Source organism: Eumetopias jubatus, unplaced genomic scaffold (assembly GCF_037043125.1).
Source record: "Eumetopias jubatus isolate StellerSeaLion01/CBP00866 unplaced genomic scaffold, mEumJub1_p1.0 scaffold_7, whole genome shotgun sequence".
NCBI classification, from domain to species: Eukaryota; Metazoa; Chordata; class Mammalia; order Carnivora; family Otariidae; genus Eumetopias; species Eumetopias jubatus.
Genome location: NW_028274813.1, coordinates 135194737 through 135214089, shown reverse-complemented (window position 1 = coordinate 135214089; position 19353 = coordinate 135194737). Strand labels below are relative to the sequence as shown.

At 38.0% G+C, this 19353-nt stretch overlaps 1 protein-coding gene across 3 annotated transcripts in view; it reads right to left on the bottom strand.

Annotated features, from left to right (window-relative positions):
* LRRC28 (leucine rich repeat containing 28) overlaps positions 1–19353 on the bottom strand; it is a 157364-nt gene that overhangs the window by 137748 nt on the left and 263 nt on the right. For 2 of the 3 annotated variants that reach the window (XM_028122821.2, XM_028122819.2), the window contains exon 2: positions 15681–15908. In XM_028122821.2, the coding sequence (XP_027978622.1) occupies positions 15681–15848 (168 nt within the window). In that variant the 5' untranslated portion in view covers positions 15849–15908. The remainder of the gene's footprint in view (positions 1–15680; positions 15909–19353) is intronic. The other variant, XM_028122820.2, reaches the window with a different exon arrangement.

Sequence of the window (19353 nt, the reverse complement as noted above, 5' to 3'; positions counted from 1 at the left end):
CTGAAAAGGAAAGACTTATCCAATAAAAAAAAAACCTCATCTGTTCTATCTGCAACAATTGGTATCGCATCTGGCTGACTCATAGGACCTGCGGTCATTCTTTCCAGATGCCTACTTGGTGCCATCAAACATTATTCTAATCTTCCCATGAGAACTTAGTTAGCTCTTTCAAGCTATACAGCTCCACACGCAATTAAGCACGGAATAATGTTTCTCCTGCTAATGGTGTGTTACCCTATCTTTATTAACGAGTAGATACACTCTGTTTTTATTTAAAAATAAGCAAGTTGACCTTAAGAAAACTGTTCATTAGAATACTGGGTGGGGAAAAAAAAAAACCCAACCCCTTATTAGTACCTGTCCAAAAAGCTTTGACAAATAAGCAGCACTTTGCATGGGCTGTGGCTGACACCTACTGGTAAGCATCACTGAATTACTTCCTATTAAACTAGTTAAAAATTATTTTCTAAATTAAGCCAAAATTCTCATCACTAAATCCCACATTACATTTAGCTAAATAATTTTTCTTTCCAAATAATGTAAAAGTAAACTTCAGCAAGCACAGTTAAACATAAAATTTACCTCTAATTTTGAATCAATGATGTTTTACTATACCCTTTTAAGAAAAATTGCCAACCCCCTTAAATGGGAATGTTTCTCAATTGTGTATCTTGGAACCAACACTTCCAAATATGTTGCAAACACTAGTTCAGTGATGTTATCTGGTGGGCACTGTGCACCACCAATTTTTTTCTTCTTCTCCTTCTGGGCACCTGGTAGGATTGCATTTTTCTCTTCAAGCTGGATATAGCTAAATGACTTACTCTGGTGAGTGAAATTATGTTGAAGTGGTAGCCTTAAAGAGCCTGAGCTATAAGAACTAAAATGCACTTAATTCATGACTTTGAGAGGTGTTGTTACAAAAACTAGAAAGCTTAGTGAGTGTATTGTGCTGGTCTGTAAACTAAATGTTTTTTTTCCTTCAGTACCAAAACTTATTTTTTTTAGTTAAAAAAATAAAATTTTGAGGTGAAATACAAAAAGTTACATAAAAGTTCATAAAGTTCATAGTGACCACATGATGGAAGCTTTGTCAGCCTTCATCCCTGACTGTGGATACCATAAACCAGAGTCCCCAAGCAACAGGAGAGTCATGCAGTATGAGTAAAAGAAATAATTGTGCTGTTAAAAACCACTAGGATTCAGGGTTCAGCAAAACCTGCTCCATTCTGACCTCTAAAAACATATTTAAAAGAAGTCATGAATTAAATGTATTTTAGTTTTTACAGCATTTATAAAAAAGTCGAATGAAGCTGGACCTCTACCTCACACTACATACAAAAATTAATTAAAAATGGATCAGCAACTTAAATATAACCGCTAAAACCATAAAACACAGGAAAAAATATAGAAGTAAATCTTTTATCATTGTGGATTTGGCAATGGATTCAGAGATCGGACACCAAAAGCATGAGGAGCAACAGAAAAGATAAATACAATGGACTTCACCAAAATTAAAAAACTTTTGTGCAACAAAGAATATTTTAAGAAAGTGAATTACACTAATGAAGTACTGTATGGTGACTAACATAATTTAAAAAATACATATCAAGTACCAAAAAAAGGAATTACAAGAAAGTGAAGACAACATTTAAAATGGGAGAAAATATTTATGAATCATGTATCTGTTCAAGGTCTAACATCCAGAATATATAAAGAACTCTTACCAAAAAACCCCCAAACAACCCAACTGGAAAATGGGCAAAGGATTTGAATATTCTCTAAATATATACAAATGGCCAACAAGCACATGAAGAGATGTTCAACATCATTAGCATTAGGGAAATGCAAATCCAAACCACAATGCAGTATCATCTCACACCTACCACTTCAACCCACTGTAATAATAATATTTTAAAAACTAGAAAAGAACGAGTGTTGGTGAAGATATGGAGAAATTTGGAACACTTGTACCTTGCTGGTAAAGTGGTTCAGGAGTTCCTCAAAAAATTAGAGTTACCATATGACCCCATAATTCCACACCTAGGTATATACCCAAAAGAATTAAAAACAGGTACTCAAACATGTAACTGTAATCCATATTCATAGCTGCACTGTTCACAACAGCAAAAAGGTGGAAAGAGCCCAAACATCCATCAGTAGATGGATGGGTAAATAAACTGTGGTATGCACATGCAATGGGAACTTACTGAGACATAAAAAGTAATAAAGGACTGATATACAATACAACTTGGATGAACCCTGAGGACACTGCCAAGTGAAAAGAAGCCGGACACAAAAGGTCACATATTGAATAATCCCATTTACATGAACTATCCAGAATAGATAAATCCATAAAGACAGAACACAGATTGGTGGTTACAGAGCTGGGGTTTAGAAGGGGATGAGGAGAAACTGCTTAATGAGCAAGGGGTTTTAGTTTGCAGTGATGGAAATGTATGGAACTAGACAGAGGCAGTAGTCGTACAACTCTGCGAGTGTACTGAATACTACTGAATTGTTCCCTCTAAAATGGTTAATTTTACATTAAGTTCATTTCACCTCAAAAATTATTATTTTTACTTATTTGAGAGAGGGAGAGAGAGAGCATGGTCAGGGGGAGGGGCAGAGGGAGAGAGAAAAGCAGACTCCCCCCTGAACAGGGACCTTGGGGTTGATCCCAGGACCCCAAGATCATGACCTGAGCCAAAGCCAGACACTTAACCAACTGAGCCACCCAGGTGCCCCTTTATTATTTTTTTAATAAAAAAAAGTTAATCAAGTTTTGGTATTGAAGGAAAAAAAGCACTTCATTTACAAACCATCACAACATTACTCAACAAGCTTCCTAGTTGAATCAGTAATTTGATGTCACTGTTTCCAAGCAAGTATACTGGTGTGAGTTAAGTACTAGGTGACTGTATGGGAACAAATAAGGTAGACCTCTTTTGCTGCCAACAGCATAACCCATTCATCCTCTTGTCTTTTTTTTTTTTTTTTTTTTAGATTTTATTTATTTGACAGAGAGAGAGAGAGTTGAGAGAGGGAACACAAAGCAGGGAGGGAGGGAGAGGGAGAAGCAGGCTTCCCGCCAAGCAGGGAGCCCGACACGGGGTTCAATCCCAGGACCCTGGGATCATGACCTGAGCCGAAGGCAGACACTTAACAACTGAGCCACCCAGGCGCCCCCTTTTAATATTTATCATAGAGCACTACTTCTCCACAGAGGAGTCAGACGCTAACTAGCATGCTAATGGGAACAGAGAGATAACCAGCACACCCTTTCCTCTTCCGCAGTCCTATAAAGGCTTTCCGGAGACCTGTTACCATTTGCTCCCTAATGTCTATTACCATTTACCCACTTGTCTCTTGGTTCACTTCCTGTTAATTACTCATTTTCCTCTTTTTAAATTTCTCTCCAAATAAACTTTAAATGACCCAAAAAAGCATCAGTCTTGCTTAAACGCTTGTCCTATTTCCTTGGTGTTTCCTGGAGACAGAAAAACACAGTGGATTCTCAATACTTGCATCTACCAACATCACATCTCTGGTGGTGAAGTTAATTTCTTCTGAAATGAGCAGCACGAAGGAATGGTATTACCTATGGTTTTCATTTGAATTATCCTATGAAGCATTATATACTTTTTTGGGGAGGGAGGTGTAGGGGAGGAAAGGGGTTGCTAGAGAGAGGGAGAAGGGGTCGAGAAGAAACGCGCTCGAGAGCATTAACAGCTCATTAACCCGTCTTGCGAAGAGAAGACCATTCCTAGGAAGGGCTGTGCAATCACTGATAGGTCAAGTACCACTGCAAATTTATATACATTTTGTAAGCTACCACTGACATCCTGTTTCCCAGAAAAAAAATGTGACTATGCTGTGCAAATATGCAAATGCAAATGTAGGTAATTTATTCATAAGCAATACAAAAAAGATAATCCAAAATATGTCAGAGTTTTATGGGAAAATACTAATTATGATTATTCGGAAATGTGAGCATAACATCTTTAGTTGTTTGTTTTAATCTATCCAAAAGGAAAGCAGTGAAAAATCTGCAGCAAATATCCAAATTTCTTGGCGTATGTCTTCCAAAATAATCATAGGCATCTTATGTCCCAAGTTCGTTAAAAGAAAAATTCCATTGGAAATTCATGGAATGCTTGAATACAAAGCATTACAAATATTAACAGTCACTTCAAAAGGGAAAGAAAGGAGGAAAATGAGGTACAGAAAATTTTTCAAATATGTGGACAAATTCTTTTGTTTCTTAAGTTGTCTTTGAGGTGCCTAAAAAGAACCCTGAGATAATTTTTCTTCCCTGCTTTGCACTAAAAATATGTAGCACTAACTATAGTTGCAATTGGACTTCCATGACAAAAATGATAAAAATGACATTACTGATTTTTTTTCTTTATCAAGTTTTTATTCAAATTCCAGTAGTATTAGTCTCAGGTGCAGAATTTAGTGATTCATCAATTCCATACAACACCCAGCGCTTATCACAAGTGCCTTCCTTAATGCCCATCACCCATTTCACCCATCTCCCTGCCCACTTCCCCTCCAACAGCCCTCAGTTTGTTCTCTATATTAAGAGTCTATTTTCTGCTTTGCTTCTCTTCTTTTCCCCTATGTTCATGTTTTCTTAAATTCCACATGAGTGAAATCATACGGTATTTGTCTTTCTCTGACTTATTTCGCTTAGCATAATACACTCTAGCTCCATCCATGTCATTGCAAATGGCAAGATTTCATTCTTTTTGACGGCTGAGTAATATGCCATTGTGTATATGTATGCGTGCGCGTGTGTGTGTGTGTGTGTATACACCACACATCTTCTCTATCCATTCATCAGTCGATGTACATTTGGGCATTATTGATTTTAATGCATTCTTTCTCTTCCCCAAACACACCACTGGTCCAATAGAACTTTCTGCAATGATAGAAATATCCCCTATCTTACACTGTCTGATATGGTGGCCACCAAGCATTTAAAATGTGGTTATAATGACTAAGGAATTGTATTTTTAATACCGCTTCATTATAATTTAAACATTAATAGCTGCATGTGTTGGCAGCTATCAAATCAGTACAAAATTTGTTTCTTGATACTACCGATTTTTCACGTAAACTCAGCTCTTTTAGATGTAAAACATGAAAAAGAACTACTTAACTGTATAAATGATAAATTTTTAAATTATCTTTCTTAGAAATGATGAAATATTTATTTGGCATTCATAGAGGATAAAACTGTCATGTTCTGAAAAAATGAAAATAAGAGTATTTTAAGTATCTACAAAACTGCAAAGGTTTTACTGCCAAAATGTAAAATCTAAAGACTGATATTTTTTCCTTAGCAAACACCCATAGAGAAAATACGCTAAAAATTTTAAAGACTGTATATCCAGTACATTTACAAAACTGAAATAGGCATTTGGATTGTGATAAAAATTTAATTACCAAGGAAAACATTTTTCAAAAGAAGAAAAACAAAAATTACTGAAATGTTTCTTCAAGTATTAATCTCAACAATATTTGTTTAAAAATGCAAGTTACATAAATATCATAAACAAGGGTTGAAGGTTAGAGAACCATTTGCCCCTAGTTTCTATTTTTTTGAAAACCTATTTAATATGCATCCAATAAGTATCATTTTATGAATGGAATTCTCAAAGCAACAGGAAAGTACACACAAAAAAGAATACTGAACACTTACTCCCATAAAACCAGATGAAACATTAAAATTACACCTAGCATGAATAATTCTATAAGACTAAGACATAATTGTTTATTGTGTGTGGGGGGAGATATCTCAAGCTCAATGTATATTTCAAGTGTCTCACTTATATATGTATTTGTTGACTTGATGGGGCTAACATTTAGAAACTGGTATCTCATTTTTAATGCACAGATGCCTCATTTTAGTATAGTGAATGCTTGAAAATGAATTTCAACTTGTGGAAACACATACATAGCAATGGTTTTTGAGGCTTCTGCTTGCAAACAGAACCCTTCCAGTGCACAAGGATATGGTCTCGTGTAAAGGGAAGACCTCTATCCCTGCCACCTCTTCCTAAACCCTCTCTTCCTAACTCTCAAGGCAGAACCGAGTCACAAAGAGTAGGCTAAATCATGTTCCCCATATTTTATTTAAGAAAGCATAGAATGATACATGTTTTAAAAACATTTCTATCAAGAAAAGTTACATGGTGGATCTGAAAGGTAAATTTCACAGAGGTAACTAAGAAAACTCACTTTAACATGGAACACCTCAATACTCCTCAGTGAATAAAGATGGTTAAAATTTAGATGGTGCTAGGCTAGAAATGGGTCATCAATAAACACCTGCAGAAGGAAAATGAAAGACTGACCAGATGACCAATTAGGAGACCTGGTATTTGCGCTAACTGGCCATAAAAGTGACTTTGGACCCATCCATTAACCTTTTCTAAGCTTACTTCCCTTGAAAAATTGCCTAAATTATCTATAAAGCTCCATCCAGCTTTGAAATTCTATGATTCAATAAACAGAATTAGGTTATAGGTCAGACTTTCATTTTCCAAACTATTTCAAATACTTTGGTAACTATTTGACAGGGAACTACTGTCAATTAACCAGTAACAATGAGGGGAAAAACAATGAAATCTGAAAATCAAATAGGAAAAGCAGCTTTGATTTATAATAAAACTTATACTCTTCAGGTATATATGGATTACTAAGACAGGATATATTTGTAATGAATGTTTTACAGGACTGTATCACATATTACATATCACATCAGCATTAAAACACAGAGTATCTGAATGCTTTACCACTTGACATACCATTTCCACATATTCAATTTAAGAAATGACTAAGGTGCAGGGCACCTAGATGGCTCAGTCGGCTCAGCGTCAGACTCTTTCAGCTCAGGTCACGATCTCAGGGTTGAGAGATCAAGCCTGCACTGGGATCCATGCTCAGCAGGGTGTCTGCTTGAGATCCTCTCCCTCTCCCTCTGCCCCTCCCCCTGTTCCCTCTCTCTCTCTCAAATAATTTAATCTTAAAAAAGGAAAGAACTAAGATGCTTTTAAATAGAACTAGCTCAAGGACAGAGCAATTGCAATGATTATGGAGGCCCTGCACCCCAGCAGTGGTTAAATCTGGGAGGGTCCAACAAGTTACAGAAAAACAAGAAGCCCCTTATGTTGGAATTCAAAGTGAACCAAACAAACAAAAACAAAACTTAATTCTTTCTCCCAGATTTTTCTGCCACACTTGATGGCAGGATGCTCTTTTACCATTTCCTTACTGTTTTGCCTTGAAGGTGTTCTGATGTTCATTTAATCCAGATCCTACTCTTACCAAATTCCAAGGGGGTGGAGGGCACCGCTATGTAACTTTCCCAGACATTGACCCTTTTCACCCTCAACCCAGCCACCAGCTGCAGGAGCCATCAATGTCAACATAAGGGCAGGCATCCCATCATTGTAAATCAAATAGCTAGACGCACTGATTAATACGACTTGAGAGCCGGCTAAGATCTTAGCAGTACTATATTCCAACAATTTCATTTTTAGGGTTTTTAAGATTTTATTTATTCATTTGAGCGGGGCGAGGGAGCACAACCGGGGGGGGGGGGGCAAAGGGAGAGGGGATGCAGACTCACCCCTGAGCAGGATAAGCTCGATCCGGGACCCTGGGATCATGACCTGAGCTGAAGGCAGCCACTCGACCGACTGAGCCACCCAGGCACCCCCAATAATCTCATTTAATTGATTTTTTTAATTGTAAAAATAAGTATTTAGTGAAAAAATATAAACCAAACTTAATAGAGTCTTTCCTTTTTACTCTACATACTTAAGTAAGGCTCTTTCTCTTCAGCTCCCACCCCCACTCTCTTGCCTGCCCCTCATCCACAACTACAATCACTATTAAGTTGGATCTGTGTCCTTTTCAATGCCTTAGTTTATTGCCTATAAAGTAGGGATAATAATAGTGCCTACTTCACAGGATTGTCTTGAGGATTAATTAATCTTAATACATGTAAATTACTTAAGACAGTACCTGGAACTTACTAAAGACTCAAATGATGTTAGATCATTTTATCAGATTTTTACCAATCCCATAATGATGAACATTTAGGTTTTCACAATTTTTCATTCTATCCAGTGCTGTGATGAACATCCTGGTTCACTTGACATTTGTTCCATTGTGTAAATTCTTATAAGTGAAAAATGCTGATTCAAACACATACTTATGCAAAATGTTGCCAGATGTGGTCAAACCACCCACCAAAAATATTCAGCCAGTTCCGCTCCATCTGATAGTGTGTAAGAGTATCTTCTTAGTCTCCCACATCAAGTATCTTCAACACTAGATACCAGTTTTTGCTAATCTAGTAGGAAAGGATGATCAATGTTTTACCTTCTATTGGAAGAAAACATCTTTTTGTGTTTTGACTCTCTATATTCTTTTATGATTTGCCTGTTTATATTTTATAGGGAAGGTCAAGAATGTCTTCTCCTGTGAATGGATAAAAAAGCTGTGGTATATATACACAATGGAATATTCTGCAGCCATCAAAAGGAATGAGATCTTGCCATTGGCAACGACGTGGATGGAACTGGAGGGTGTTATGCTGAGTGAAATAAATCAATCAGAGAAAGACATGTATCATAGGACCTCACTGATATGAGGAATTCTTAATCTCAGGAAACAAACTGAGGGTTGCTGGAGTGGTGGGGGTGGGAGGGATGGGGTGGCTGGGTGATAGACATTGGGGAGGGTACGTGCTATGGTGAGCGCTGTGAATTGTGCAAGACTGTTGAATCACAGATCTGTACCTCTGAAACAAATAATGCAATATATGTTAAGAAAAAAAAAGAAGAAGAAGATAGCAGGAGGGGAAGAATGAAGGGGAGTAAATCAGAGGGGGAGACGAACCATGAGAGATGATGGACTCTGAAAAACAAACTGAGGGTTCTAGAGGGGAGGGGGGTGGGGGGATGGGTTAGCCTGGTGATGGGTATTAAAGAGGGCACATTCTGCGTGGAGCACTGGGTGTTATGCACAAACAATGAATCATGAAACACTACATCCAAAACTAATGATATGATGTATGGTGATTAACATAACAATAAAAAATTAAAAAAAAAAAAAAAGAATGTCTTCTCCCGGGTCCTGCATCCTCTCCGTCTTATGCCCCACCCCGATCTGGGGAGTGAACAGGCCTCTTCTTCCCCTCAGTCCCAGGAGGATATCACTCTTAAGTTCTCTCTTGTTGCATAGATTAATTGATTAATCAAGATCTATCTGCTCTTATTGCTCAGACATAAGCCAAACTCCCCTCTTTCATTAAAATTTAGATGTCTCTTCCTTGTCTATTCATATGTATAAGTAAAATTGGCAACTGGTGAGAGTTCCATTAGCATTTGGGTAGGTCCCCAGGAAAACCTCCTGCCCGCTATTCTCATTAAGAGAAGTTGGCAGATCCATTCAGTGATTTTGCTTCCACACTGAGATTTCTTTTCTTCCCCTCAAGGCTCTTGTGGCCTTTTATTTTATAAATGAAAAAAAAACTGAAGTCCAAAGAGGTTAAGCACAAGAACCTGGGGGTCTGTTATCTCCTAATATTAGGTTTTGCTACCAAACACTGAAACACCCCCTTCCTGAGACCGCAGTCCTCAAATGCTTCCACTGCTGATTGCCTCCTTCATGAACCCCCAGGTTAGAGTCCGAACTGGTGCTTGCTGCTTCCAAGCAATTTCCAACAATTAGAAAGACTCCAGCTTCTTCTGGTGGGGGTATGGAGGGGGGAAAGGAGGAAGCTTCCCCTCAGCCTCCTACATCCTGCACACTCATATCTGGCCTTCATCTGAAACTTCTCCACAATTGAAGTCTCCCTCCACAACCACATGTCCCATCCCCCTAGATGGCTGGCTCAGTCATGCCCAATACAATTCTTCAACGTCAGTGGGTCCTTTGGCCCCCTCTCCATTCTCCCTGTCCATTCGCTCCTCCTTTCTTTCTTTGCCTCCAATCCAGCTCACATTCCGTATTCCATCCTCCATGTCCCCAAACACTCCTGCCAAATTCCTGAACCTCCTTAGTCCCTCTGCACTTGTGTTGTATCCACCTGGAAAAAACCTAAGCCTGCAGGAATGCAACAGTCCACCTTCTTCACACCTCAGAGAGTTGGGTACTGCAGGAGAAAATACCCTAAATAAGCAGATGGTTCCACCATAAGCCTAGCAACCAACAGCCTGCTGACTAATGCCAACAATCCTACTACCTTTCTCTAGCCAAACTGCCATGTGATTCTTCACATCATTTCAAACCTGCATTCTCTACAAATCTTCAGTTCCCAAGCAGATGGCCTTGCCGGGCAGAATGCAGAATTCTCATGTCAGCTGTGCTCAGTTAGTGGCTTTCTATTCCACTCTGTGGTTTCCTAGACAATCCATACAGCTCCTTGGAAGGGAAGGAGGTATGGATTGGGCAAGATTCTCGCCAATCCCATCCCCTAAATAAAAATAATTCCAGTTCTACCTATTTAGTGAACTTTCTGAATAAATGGTTCTGCTAAAAGGAGTCTGAAAACATTAACCAGATCAACACATCCCACCCATGTGGGGGTTGGTGTAGAGAGCACCAATATACAAAGCAAACAGATGGAGAGCTGCTCTGGCTGAAGTGGAGACACACTACTGCTCCATCTCCCCATAATTCTCCACCTCAGCTCTATTTAGGAACCCTCAGGCTCTGAAGAACACATTAAAAAACAAAAAACAAAAAAACAGAAACACTGCTCTATGCAAAACAGGTGCCTAGACTTGTCCCCTAAACCTTCTGCCACTGAGTCTTAGTTCATACTTTCCCTTCAGCTTGGGATGTCAACAAATAAAAAATTCCATGAGAATTCCACAAGAATTTGTTCCAAATCAGTGCCTCGAAGAGTACTGGGTACACAGTAAATAATCAATAAGTACACGCTGAATGAATACTTTTCCTTCCAAACTCCTGCCAATGTCATTCCTCAGTGTCAATGCAAAAAGCATCTTCTTAAAAAAATCTTCTACAATCCTGCTACAGAGAATTAGATTCTGTGTTCTACAAATGTTGGGCAGTAGGCCAGGCATAGGGATACAGAATTTAAGACAGAGTCCCTGCCCTTGAAGGCTCTCAGTCTGGGACTCTTATACCTGTATTAATAGTCCTTATCTTAATCTACTTTATATTCATTTATTATTCAACAACTATGTGAATACCTGTCACATGACAAAGAACCTATATCTCCTATTCTAATTATCTTCTAACTTCCATGAAGGTAAGACTTCACAATTCTTGGGGCACCTGGGTGGCTCAGTTGGTTAAGCGACTGCCTTCGGCTCAGGTCATGATACTGGAGTCCCGGGATCGAGTTCCGCGTCAGGCTCCCTGCTCAGTGGGGAGTTTGCTTCTCCCTCTGACCCTCCTCCCTCTCATGTTCTCTCCATCTCATTCTCTCTCTCAAACAAATAAACAGACAAAAATCTTAAAAAAAAAAAAAAAGACTTCACAATTCTTGAGCTGCATTTAAAATAATTACAGACAAATTCTTTAAAAAAATTTTTCTAAGATAAATGTTAGGAACCAAAATCATGTTTCCTAACTACTACTTATTCACCTATTCATTACATAACTGAATTCCTATATAAATTGACTAATGTTAAAAAAAGTTTTAAGGGGCACCTGGGTGGCTCAGTCAGTTAAGCAGCTGCCTTCGGCTCAGGTCATGATGGGATCCAGCCCCACATCAAGCCCCACATCAGGCTCCCTGCTCAGCGGGAAGTCTGCTTCTTCCTCTGCCCCTCACCCTGCTCTCATGCTCTCTCTCACTCTCTCAAATAAATAAAATCTTTAAAAAAAATTTTTTTAAGATTTCTCAGTTATACAAATAAATGGTAATATTGCATAATGAAATACAGTTGACCTTTATGTAACACAGGCTTGTAATACATGGGTCCACTAATAACACGAATTTTTTCAATACAGTATAATTGCCACTGTATTTTTTCTTCCTTATGATTTTTTTAAGATTATTCCTTATTATTTTTAAGACTATTATTTATTTGAGAGAGAGAGAGTGTGCATGAGCGTGCATGGGGTTAGGGGGGAGGAGTAGAGGGAGAGAATCTCAAGCCAACTCCCCGCTGAGCATGGAGCCCACATGGGGCTTGATCTCATGACGCTGAGATCATGACCCTAGTTTAATTCAACAGTCAGATGCTCAACTGAGCCACCCAGGTGCCCCCTTAATAACATTTTCTTTTCTCTAGCTTACTTTATTGTAAGAATACAGTATATGATACCTATAACATGCAAACTATGTGTTAATCAACTGCTGATGTTATCAGGAAGGCTCCAGGTCAACAGAAGGCTATTAGTTAAGTTTTAGGGGAATCAAAAGTTATATGTGGGGCGCCTGGGTGGCTCAGTTGGTTAAGCGACTGCCTTCGGCTCAGGTCATGATCCTGGGGTCCCGGGATCGAGTCCCGCATCGGGCTCCCTGCTCAGCGGGGAGTCTGCTTCTCCCTCTGACCCTCTTCCCTCTCGTGCTCTCTCTCATTCTCTCTCTCTCTCAATAAATAAAATCTTTAAAAAAAAAAAGTTATATGTGGATTTTTGACTGAGCAGGGGGTCGGCACCCCAACCCTGGCATTGCTCAAGTGTCAACTGTACTGATAAAAAGTACTTTAAAACGGGGTGCCTAGGTGGCACAGTTGGTTAAGCGTCTGACTCTTGGTTTCAGCTTGACCTGTGGTCTCGGGCTTGCGCTCAGCCTGCTTCAGATTTTCTCTCCCTCTCCCTCTCTACCCTTCCCACTTGTGCTCGTTCTCTCTCAAATAAATAGCTACATCTTTTTTTTTTAAAGTACTTTAAAACGTAAAATGTGCCTACCATTGACCCATTAATCCTACTTTTAAGACCGGATCCTATACACAAACACACATGTATATATAAGGACGTATATGTATCTCCTGGCCTAGAGGTTAATGGAATGAGAATACCGTAAAGTAAAAAGAGAAATCTGCAAAGAAATACACGTAGTATGATTCTATTTTGTTGTTTATAAAGGGGATAAAGGATATAATTACATAAATACAAGCAAAGCAGAAGGACACAACCAAACTATTAACATTGGTTACTCCACAGTATAAAACTGGATGAAGAGACAACTATTTTCCATGTGTTCCTCTATATTCACTGATATTAGGGCATGTATCGTTTTTGTATTTAAAATATGAGAAATTTAGTCTTTTAAATGTATAAAAAAGGCTTTTGCTCTGTTTTAGTTTTAATATGACATTCTCCAAATTCTGAGTATTTAACATACAATCATCCTGCAAAATATAAACCACTGTGCTATACCAAGCACCTTGACGCGGGGAAAGGAAGAAGGGCAGAGGTGGTGCATTAGTGACTTCTCTTTACACAGAAAGGCTTCACAGAGTGAGGGGTGGGGAGAGAAGGGAGGGTGAATGTCGAGGAGAAGGAATTTAAACACAATAAAACAATGTCAATAAATAATAATAAAACAATGTGAAAATGAAAATTATTGGCAGATTCCCAAGCTTCCTTTAAAAAAAAGGGGGGCCAATTAACCCATAATGGTGTTAAGATACCATCTGTTTCCAATAACATGTTTTGTTTTGTTTTTCCTTTGGACAGTATTGTAGTCGTAAGTCACATTCCAAAAACCAAATCTTCTTTAGGAAATATACTTTATCAATAACATCAGCAAACATTCTAAAAGCCTGAAGTCACGAGTTTAGAGCACTCTAGGGTAAGTATTTCTTCATCTGCTTTCAAACCCTGGGTGGTAAGCCACTCCTAGGCTGTGCTGGATATCAGTACCGTCAGGGAATGGGATGGCCGGGCTGCTACAAGCCCTACCACTCTGATATCTGTATAGCACTCTACAATTTAAAAGCTCTTTGATACACATGAATCAAATGCTCCAGCTCATTAAAAGACATTCAAATAAAACACATACACCTGTCATTGTAAATATATGCAACAATTTAACCTCTGATGAAAAAAAGGTGGCAAAGCACGAACTTGAAATGTGTGCTTGTGAGCCATTATGAATTATTGGTTACAACTGTAGAGCTGATACCTAAATACTTTCACAAATTGAAAACTGCAGCTGAGGAACTGCCACAAAACCAAAAGCTCACTGTAACTTTTATAAACGAAGGTCGATTTCTTTGAACAAACTCACTCCAGTGGACTTTGACTAATAGTTAAGAAATAATCCACTCACAACTGTTCCTTTGTACATCAGTAACAAACAAGGGAAAATCTAGGCTATAATCCTTAACAAATTATTTCTCACAACACTTCTTCCTCAAAGGGGGGGAAAAACACTTAGTAAATGTGGTTTTACCTCATGCAATGATGATTTTGCCAAAAGGATTACTATAATTGTGTTATTAAAGTTTGATTAGTAAGATAATTAGAATTTTAAAACTGAAAAATCTACTTAAAAAAAAACCTAACTAGGCACTCAAAATAACATATACACCAAAATGCCAAACACTAAAAATGAAAGGCGTATTTCCATTTACTATCAGATACAGCAAAGATAACCAAATTTTATGTTTTCTACTCATTGGAGGTATTTTAGATAGATTAAATAAAACTTTTCCACAAAAACACTCCATCTAAATGAAGCCAGTAAAGCATACTTTCAGATCTTTGGGATGGTCCAATATAGAGAAGGGAATGAAAAATAGGTCTGTTCACAAAGAAGTCATCATAAAAGGAGTAAGAATAAGAATTCAAGCATAAGACTCAAATGAGGTTAAGTGATAACCAGAAAAGACCACATAAAGCACATACATTTAAAACAGAGACCAAATTTTACAATGAGTGGAAATAAGAAGCCAGAGTAACAAATTCTCTTGAAAAAAAATTTAAAGTTTTTTTAATCTGATATGTAATAAAACTTAATCTTATATGTAATAAAATATTTAATAAAGCCCTATATGTAATAAAAAAATCAGGTTATAATGATAACTGCTTATTCTTACAACATGAAAAGTGAATCAAATGTTGCTTCTGTGGCAAAAATTTTTTCAACAAACTGGATGATAGTCCAATTCAACATCATTTGATTTTCACAGTGCAATCATAAAGGTTTTTTGGTTTGGGAGGATGTTTCTGTTATGTTTTTTCCCCCCAAAGAGAAAGGCTACATCAAGCTTCCCAAATGCCTGTCTTAATATTTTAATCTTCAAATCATCTCTTTTTAAATGCCTCTAACTCAGGGTCATTCATCTTTGTTGGCCTTTCTCTTCTTTACTTTTTAACTGGTCCACTGGATATGGTAACATCCAAAAATCATCTAGGAAGCTTATCACACAAAGAAAGCAGAGAAAGATGCACAGGCTAAGTGAAGTGGGGTTTTGGAATGGAGACTAATTCTATGAGTGGTATATTGAGCGAATATTTTGCTTTCCTATACAACTCCTCCCACAACCCTATACTGCAGGGACTTGGATAATGAATCCTCAGCTAATGAGAACCCCCTGTATTTGCATTTTTATCACCTGTTTATATAACAAGAGGGATGTACATCTTGCTCTGGATATCTTAGGATATGTAAACTATATCTTGGTAAAATTATAAATGATTTTTTTAAATGCAATATAATACTGTACCAAGGTTGTAAGGGAGTTCCTTTTCATATAGAGCCTCTCCAAGTACTGTAGTCCCTCATCTTTCAGTAACTCCAATGGAAAATGGTGCAGATTCCTATAATTTAAGAACAAATTCTTGTGTTTTTCCAGCCTTGCCACAGAGATCGTCTTACAGAGTTCAGATGCCATGACTGAACATATCCCATCAGGCACACTGCAGCACTACATCTTGTCAAAATTGGTCCATTTCTAAAGAGAACAAGAAAATTGAATAATTATGATACTGCTCATATGCATTACCAAATAAACCAGTTAGCACATATAGCTATTTGCAGACATTAAAAAGAGAATTACACATTCAATCCCTATTATTTTTCTTTTCTAACAACTAAGTTTATCACACATATTTAGATTAAAATGACAACTATTAAAAATACCCTCACTATTTAAGCTTACTTAGCATTTCGCAGCAACAGTCCTAACTGAAAAAAATATGTCTTGAATTTGAGACAGGAATGCCGAACAGAACAGAGACCAGTTTCATAACCTGCAACCAAAGAAAGCTGAAAAATCAAATATAGCAAACCCATTTCCTTCTTGAACTACCTCATTTTATGTTTACCTTAAGGTATTTCAAAAATATTGATAAACACATACAAAATATATCTAGATCACTAACAGCTTCATTTTCTTCATTTCTTAGTATCTATATTGTCCTATATTCTAATTTTCTTTCTTTTATCTCTTTGTTTTTTTTTCTTCCTAGCTTTGTAGATTATCAGAAGTAGTAAAGAAGCATGTCCAAGAATATATGGTTTTATTATTTCAATGAAAGAAGAAATACTGACTAGGAAATAAGAAACTTGTATTATTACAATCTTTCCAGGCCTCAGTTGCCTAAAAGCAATGGAGATAGCAATTTATTGGTAAAGGCCAGAACCCAGAACAGATTAAATTCCCTCCTAGCTCTGAAAGTGACAGGGTAGGAAGAGAAATAACATTTGCCATCTTACCAACTAGGCACAGAGCAGAAACAAACTTCATTCACAATCACTTAACGTAAGAAACAAACTCAGAGCTTCAATAATTTGTCCAAGGTCAAAGAGCTCATAAGGGATAAAAGCAAGGATTTTTCCCCCCTTGGGGTAAAGAGGCTGTCCAGTGATTTTAAAGCCTGGGTTCTTTACATACATAGACTCAAAGTCCTCCACAGGATACTAAGGAAATGTGAAAACACTAAAAAGTTGAGCTTTGTTCCATGACTCTACTCTCATTTTCCTGGGCATCCTTTCTCAAACTCCCCAATAGAAAGTACCTTTCAAACAGAATTTTTTTTTTTTTTAAGAAAAACTATTTTCACTGGGAATTAACACCAAGTTAGTGCAAAATGTAGTAACAAGCTTTTGATAAGTAGTTTTGATAACTTTTTTGGTTATTTTCTATTATTTCCAAACTCCAACTCCTAGCTAATAAGAAAGGACTTGCCATTTTATCTAAAAGAGCAGACAACATGGAATAGTCAATAATATTCCCAATGCAACATGAGAATTCAAAACTTTCCCATACTGATTCTACCTACACACCTACCTATTTTTGTGAGACATATGTGACTTTGAGCAACACACTCAATCTTTCTACATCTTAATTCTCTCACCTGTAAAGCAAAGGGGAACTAAACTAGAAATAATATCAATGATTCTGTGTGGAAAGAGAAGTTTCCCGGGTTACAGTTCACTCAAAGTAGTAAACTTGAAGCAGGTTAGAAGTCTCACAAGTGCCTCAAACTTAACACATTTTATCTGCATCACCGATCCGAATTCTCCCCAGTGCTTCTCATCTCAATTAATGGCACACACCTCTATCCACCTAGCTGTGTAAGCCGAAGAGCTGGAAGTCATGAATGATTCCATCCTGTCATTCACCTGCGCACTCCAATTTGTCTTAACGCTGGCGGTTTCCAGCTCCAAAACACATCTCAAATCCATCGACATCTTTCCCTCCAGCCAAAAGCCACTGTCATCTCCTGCCTGGCCATCTGTATTACTGGTCTCCTGGTGCCACTCTAGTCATATTCTAATACCTTAATCACTTAGCAGGGAGCCTTTAAAATGTAAATCCCATACCTCTCTCGGGTAAACTCACTCCCTAGCGCACACATATCAACTAAACACAGCCTTCAAAAGCTTTTTTAGAAAACCAAACTCTGATCAGGCACTGAGGGCTCCTCACAGTCTGGCCCCATGCACCTCTCTAGCCTTATCCGGCAGCACCCTCCCTGGCTTCTCATCAAGCTCCTGGGCTTCTCTAGGCCTTTTTTTCCAGTCTCTTTCAAGAGCCAAACTCTTCACACCAGCTGCAGGTCTCCTTTTAGCCTGGAAAGCACTGTCCCGTCAACTTTGAGTTTCTAAGTAAAAATCACTTCCCTATCCAAAACTATTCTGTTATTCTTTCAGAGAAACCTATTTCTTTTATATGTAGGACTCCTCCCAACCTGTAATCTAAATATTTATTGGTGTACCCATCTATTGTCAAACTAGCCAAGAGGCTGTAAGCTCCTGAGGGCAGAGATCTTGCTTTCTTCACTCTTGTATACCTGCCTGTGCACAGTATCTAGCACAAAGCAGGCCCTCAAACAGTTGATGAAAGTAGGACATGTAATACTACAAGGTAAATATTTTTCACTCTGTAATCTATGGTCCTCTTGTAGATACTATATCCCAAGTGCTTGCTATGGACCATAAAGATCCCTAATCCATACAACCCTGCATTGTGATAGACAGTATTCAGTCTGTTTCATAGATAAGGAAGCAGTTTCTCAGAGGGTAACTTGCCAGAATTCTAACCCAGGTGGACCAACTCCAAAGCTGGTGCCCTGCCTTACAATATAGCCTTTCAGGCACTTCAATGGGGCCTGTGTTTCTCCCCATCATCATTTAAGTGGTAGGTGAAGCTTATACAAATGTAAGACTACAAAGCAAAACTATATCCAAAACCCACACTCATTGATGGAAGATCCAGGAAGAGAATTTGGTGTAACCTAATTGTTTTTCTTCTGAATCCTGACGGCTGGGAATCGGCTGCCTTTAAAACATCATTACACCCTATTAAAATGCATCTGGCTACCAAGGCAGTTTGGGAGATAAAATCTACACAAATGAAATCTGAAAGCTGCCAATAATAAATAATGCTAATGGTTTTCCAAAACGCATTCATTGGCAATATACAGCCCTTACCAGGATGGGTAATTTTCTTACATAAATTCCCTTCACTACCTCTTATCTACAGTTAAAGATAAATGGTATACTTAACAATATTAACTGAACATATTCAACAGAACCTCCACAAGTTTTCTGACATGTAAACACCAAGCCACTTTATTGTTTAAAACAAATAAACCCTCCCACCCTAAGAAAATCCCATACATTTTAAGCAGGTGTGTGTAAAAGGAAAGACCCTCAAACTGACTTCCATATTTAATTCAGTAGAACACCCACTCCAATTTCCTAACATTGGAGATTAGAGAATTAAAAACTGTACACTAAAAGCATTTGTAAAAGGTTGTTTTCTCAGTAAGTCTGAAGCAAAACACCTGCCGCTTTGCCCGAGTTAACCAAACACTAAGGTCGTTACGGTTTGGAAGCAGCGAGCCCAGTGGTAGGGATTTCACAGACCCGGTGTCGGGATTCTCCGGCCA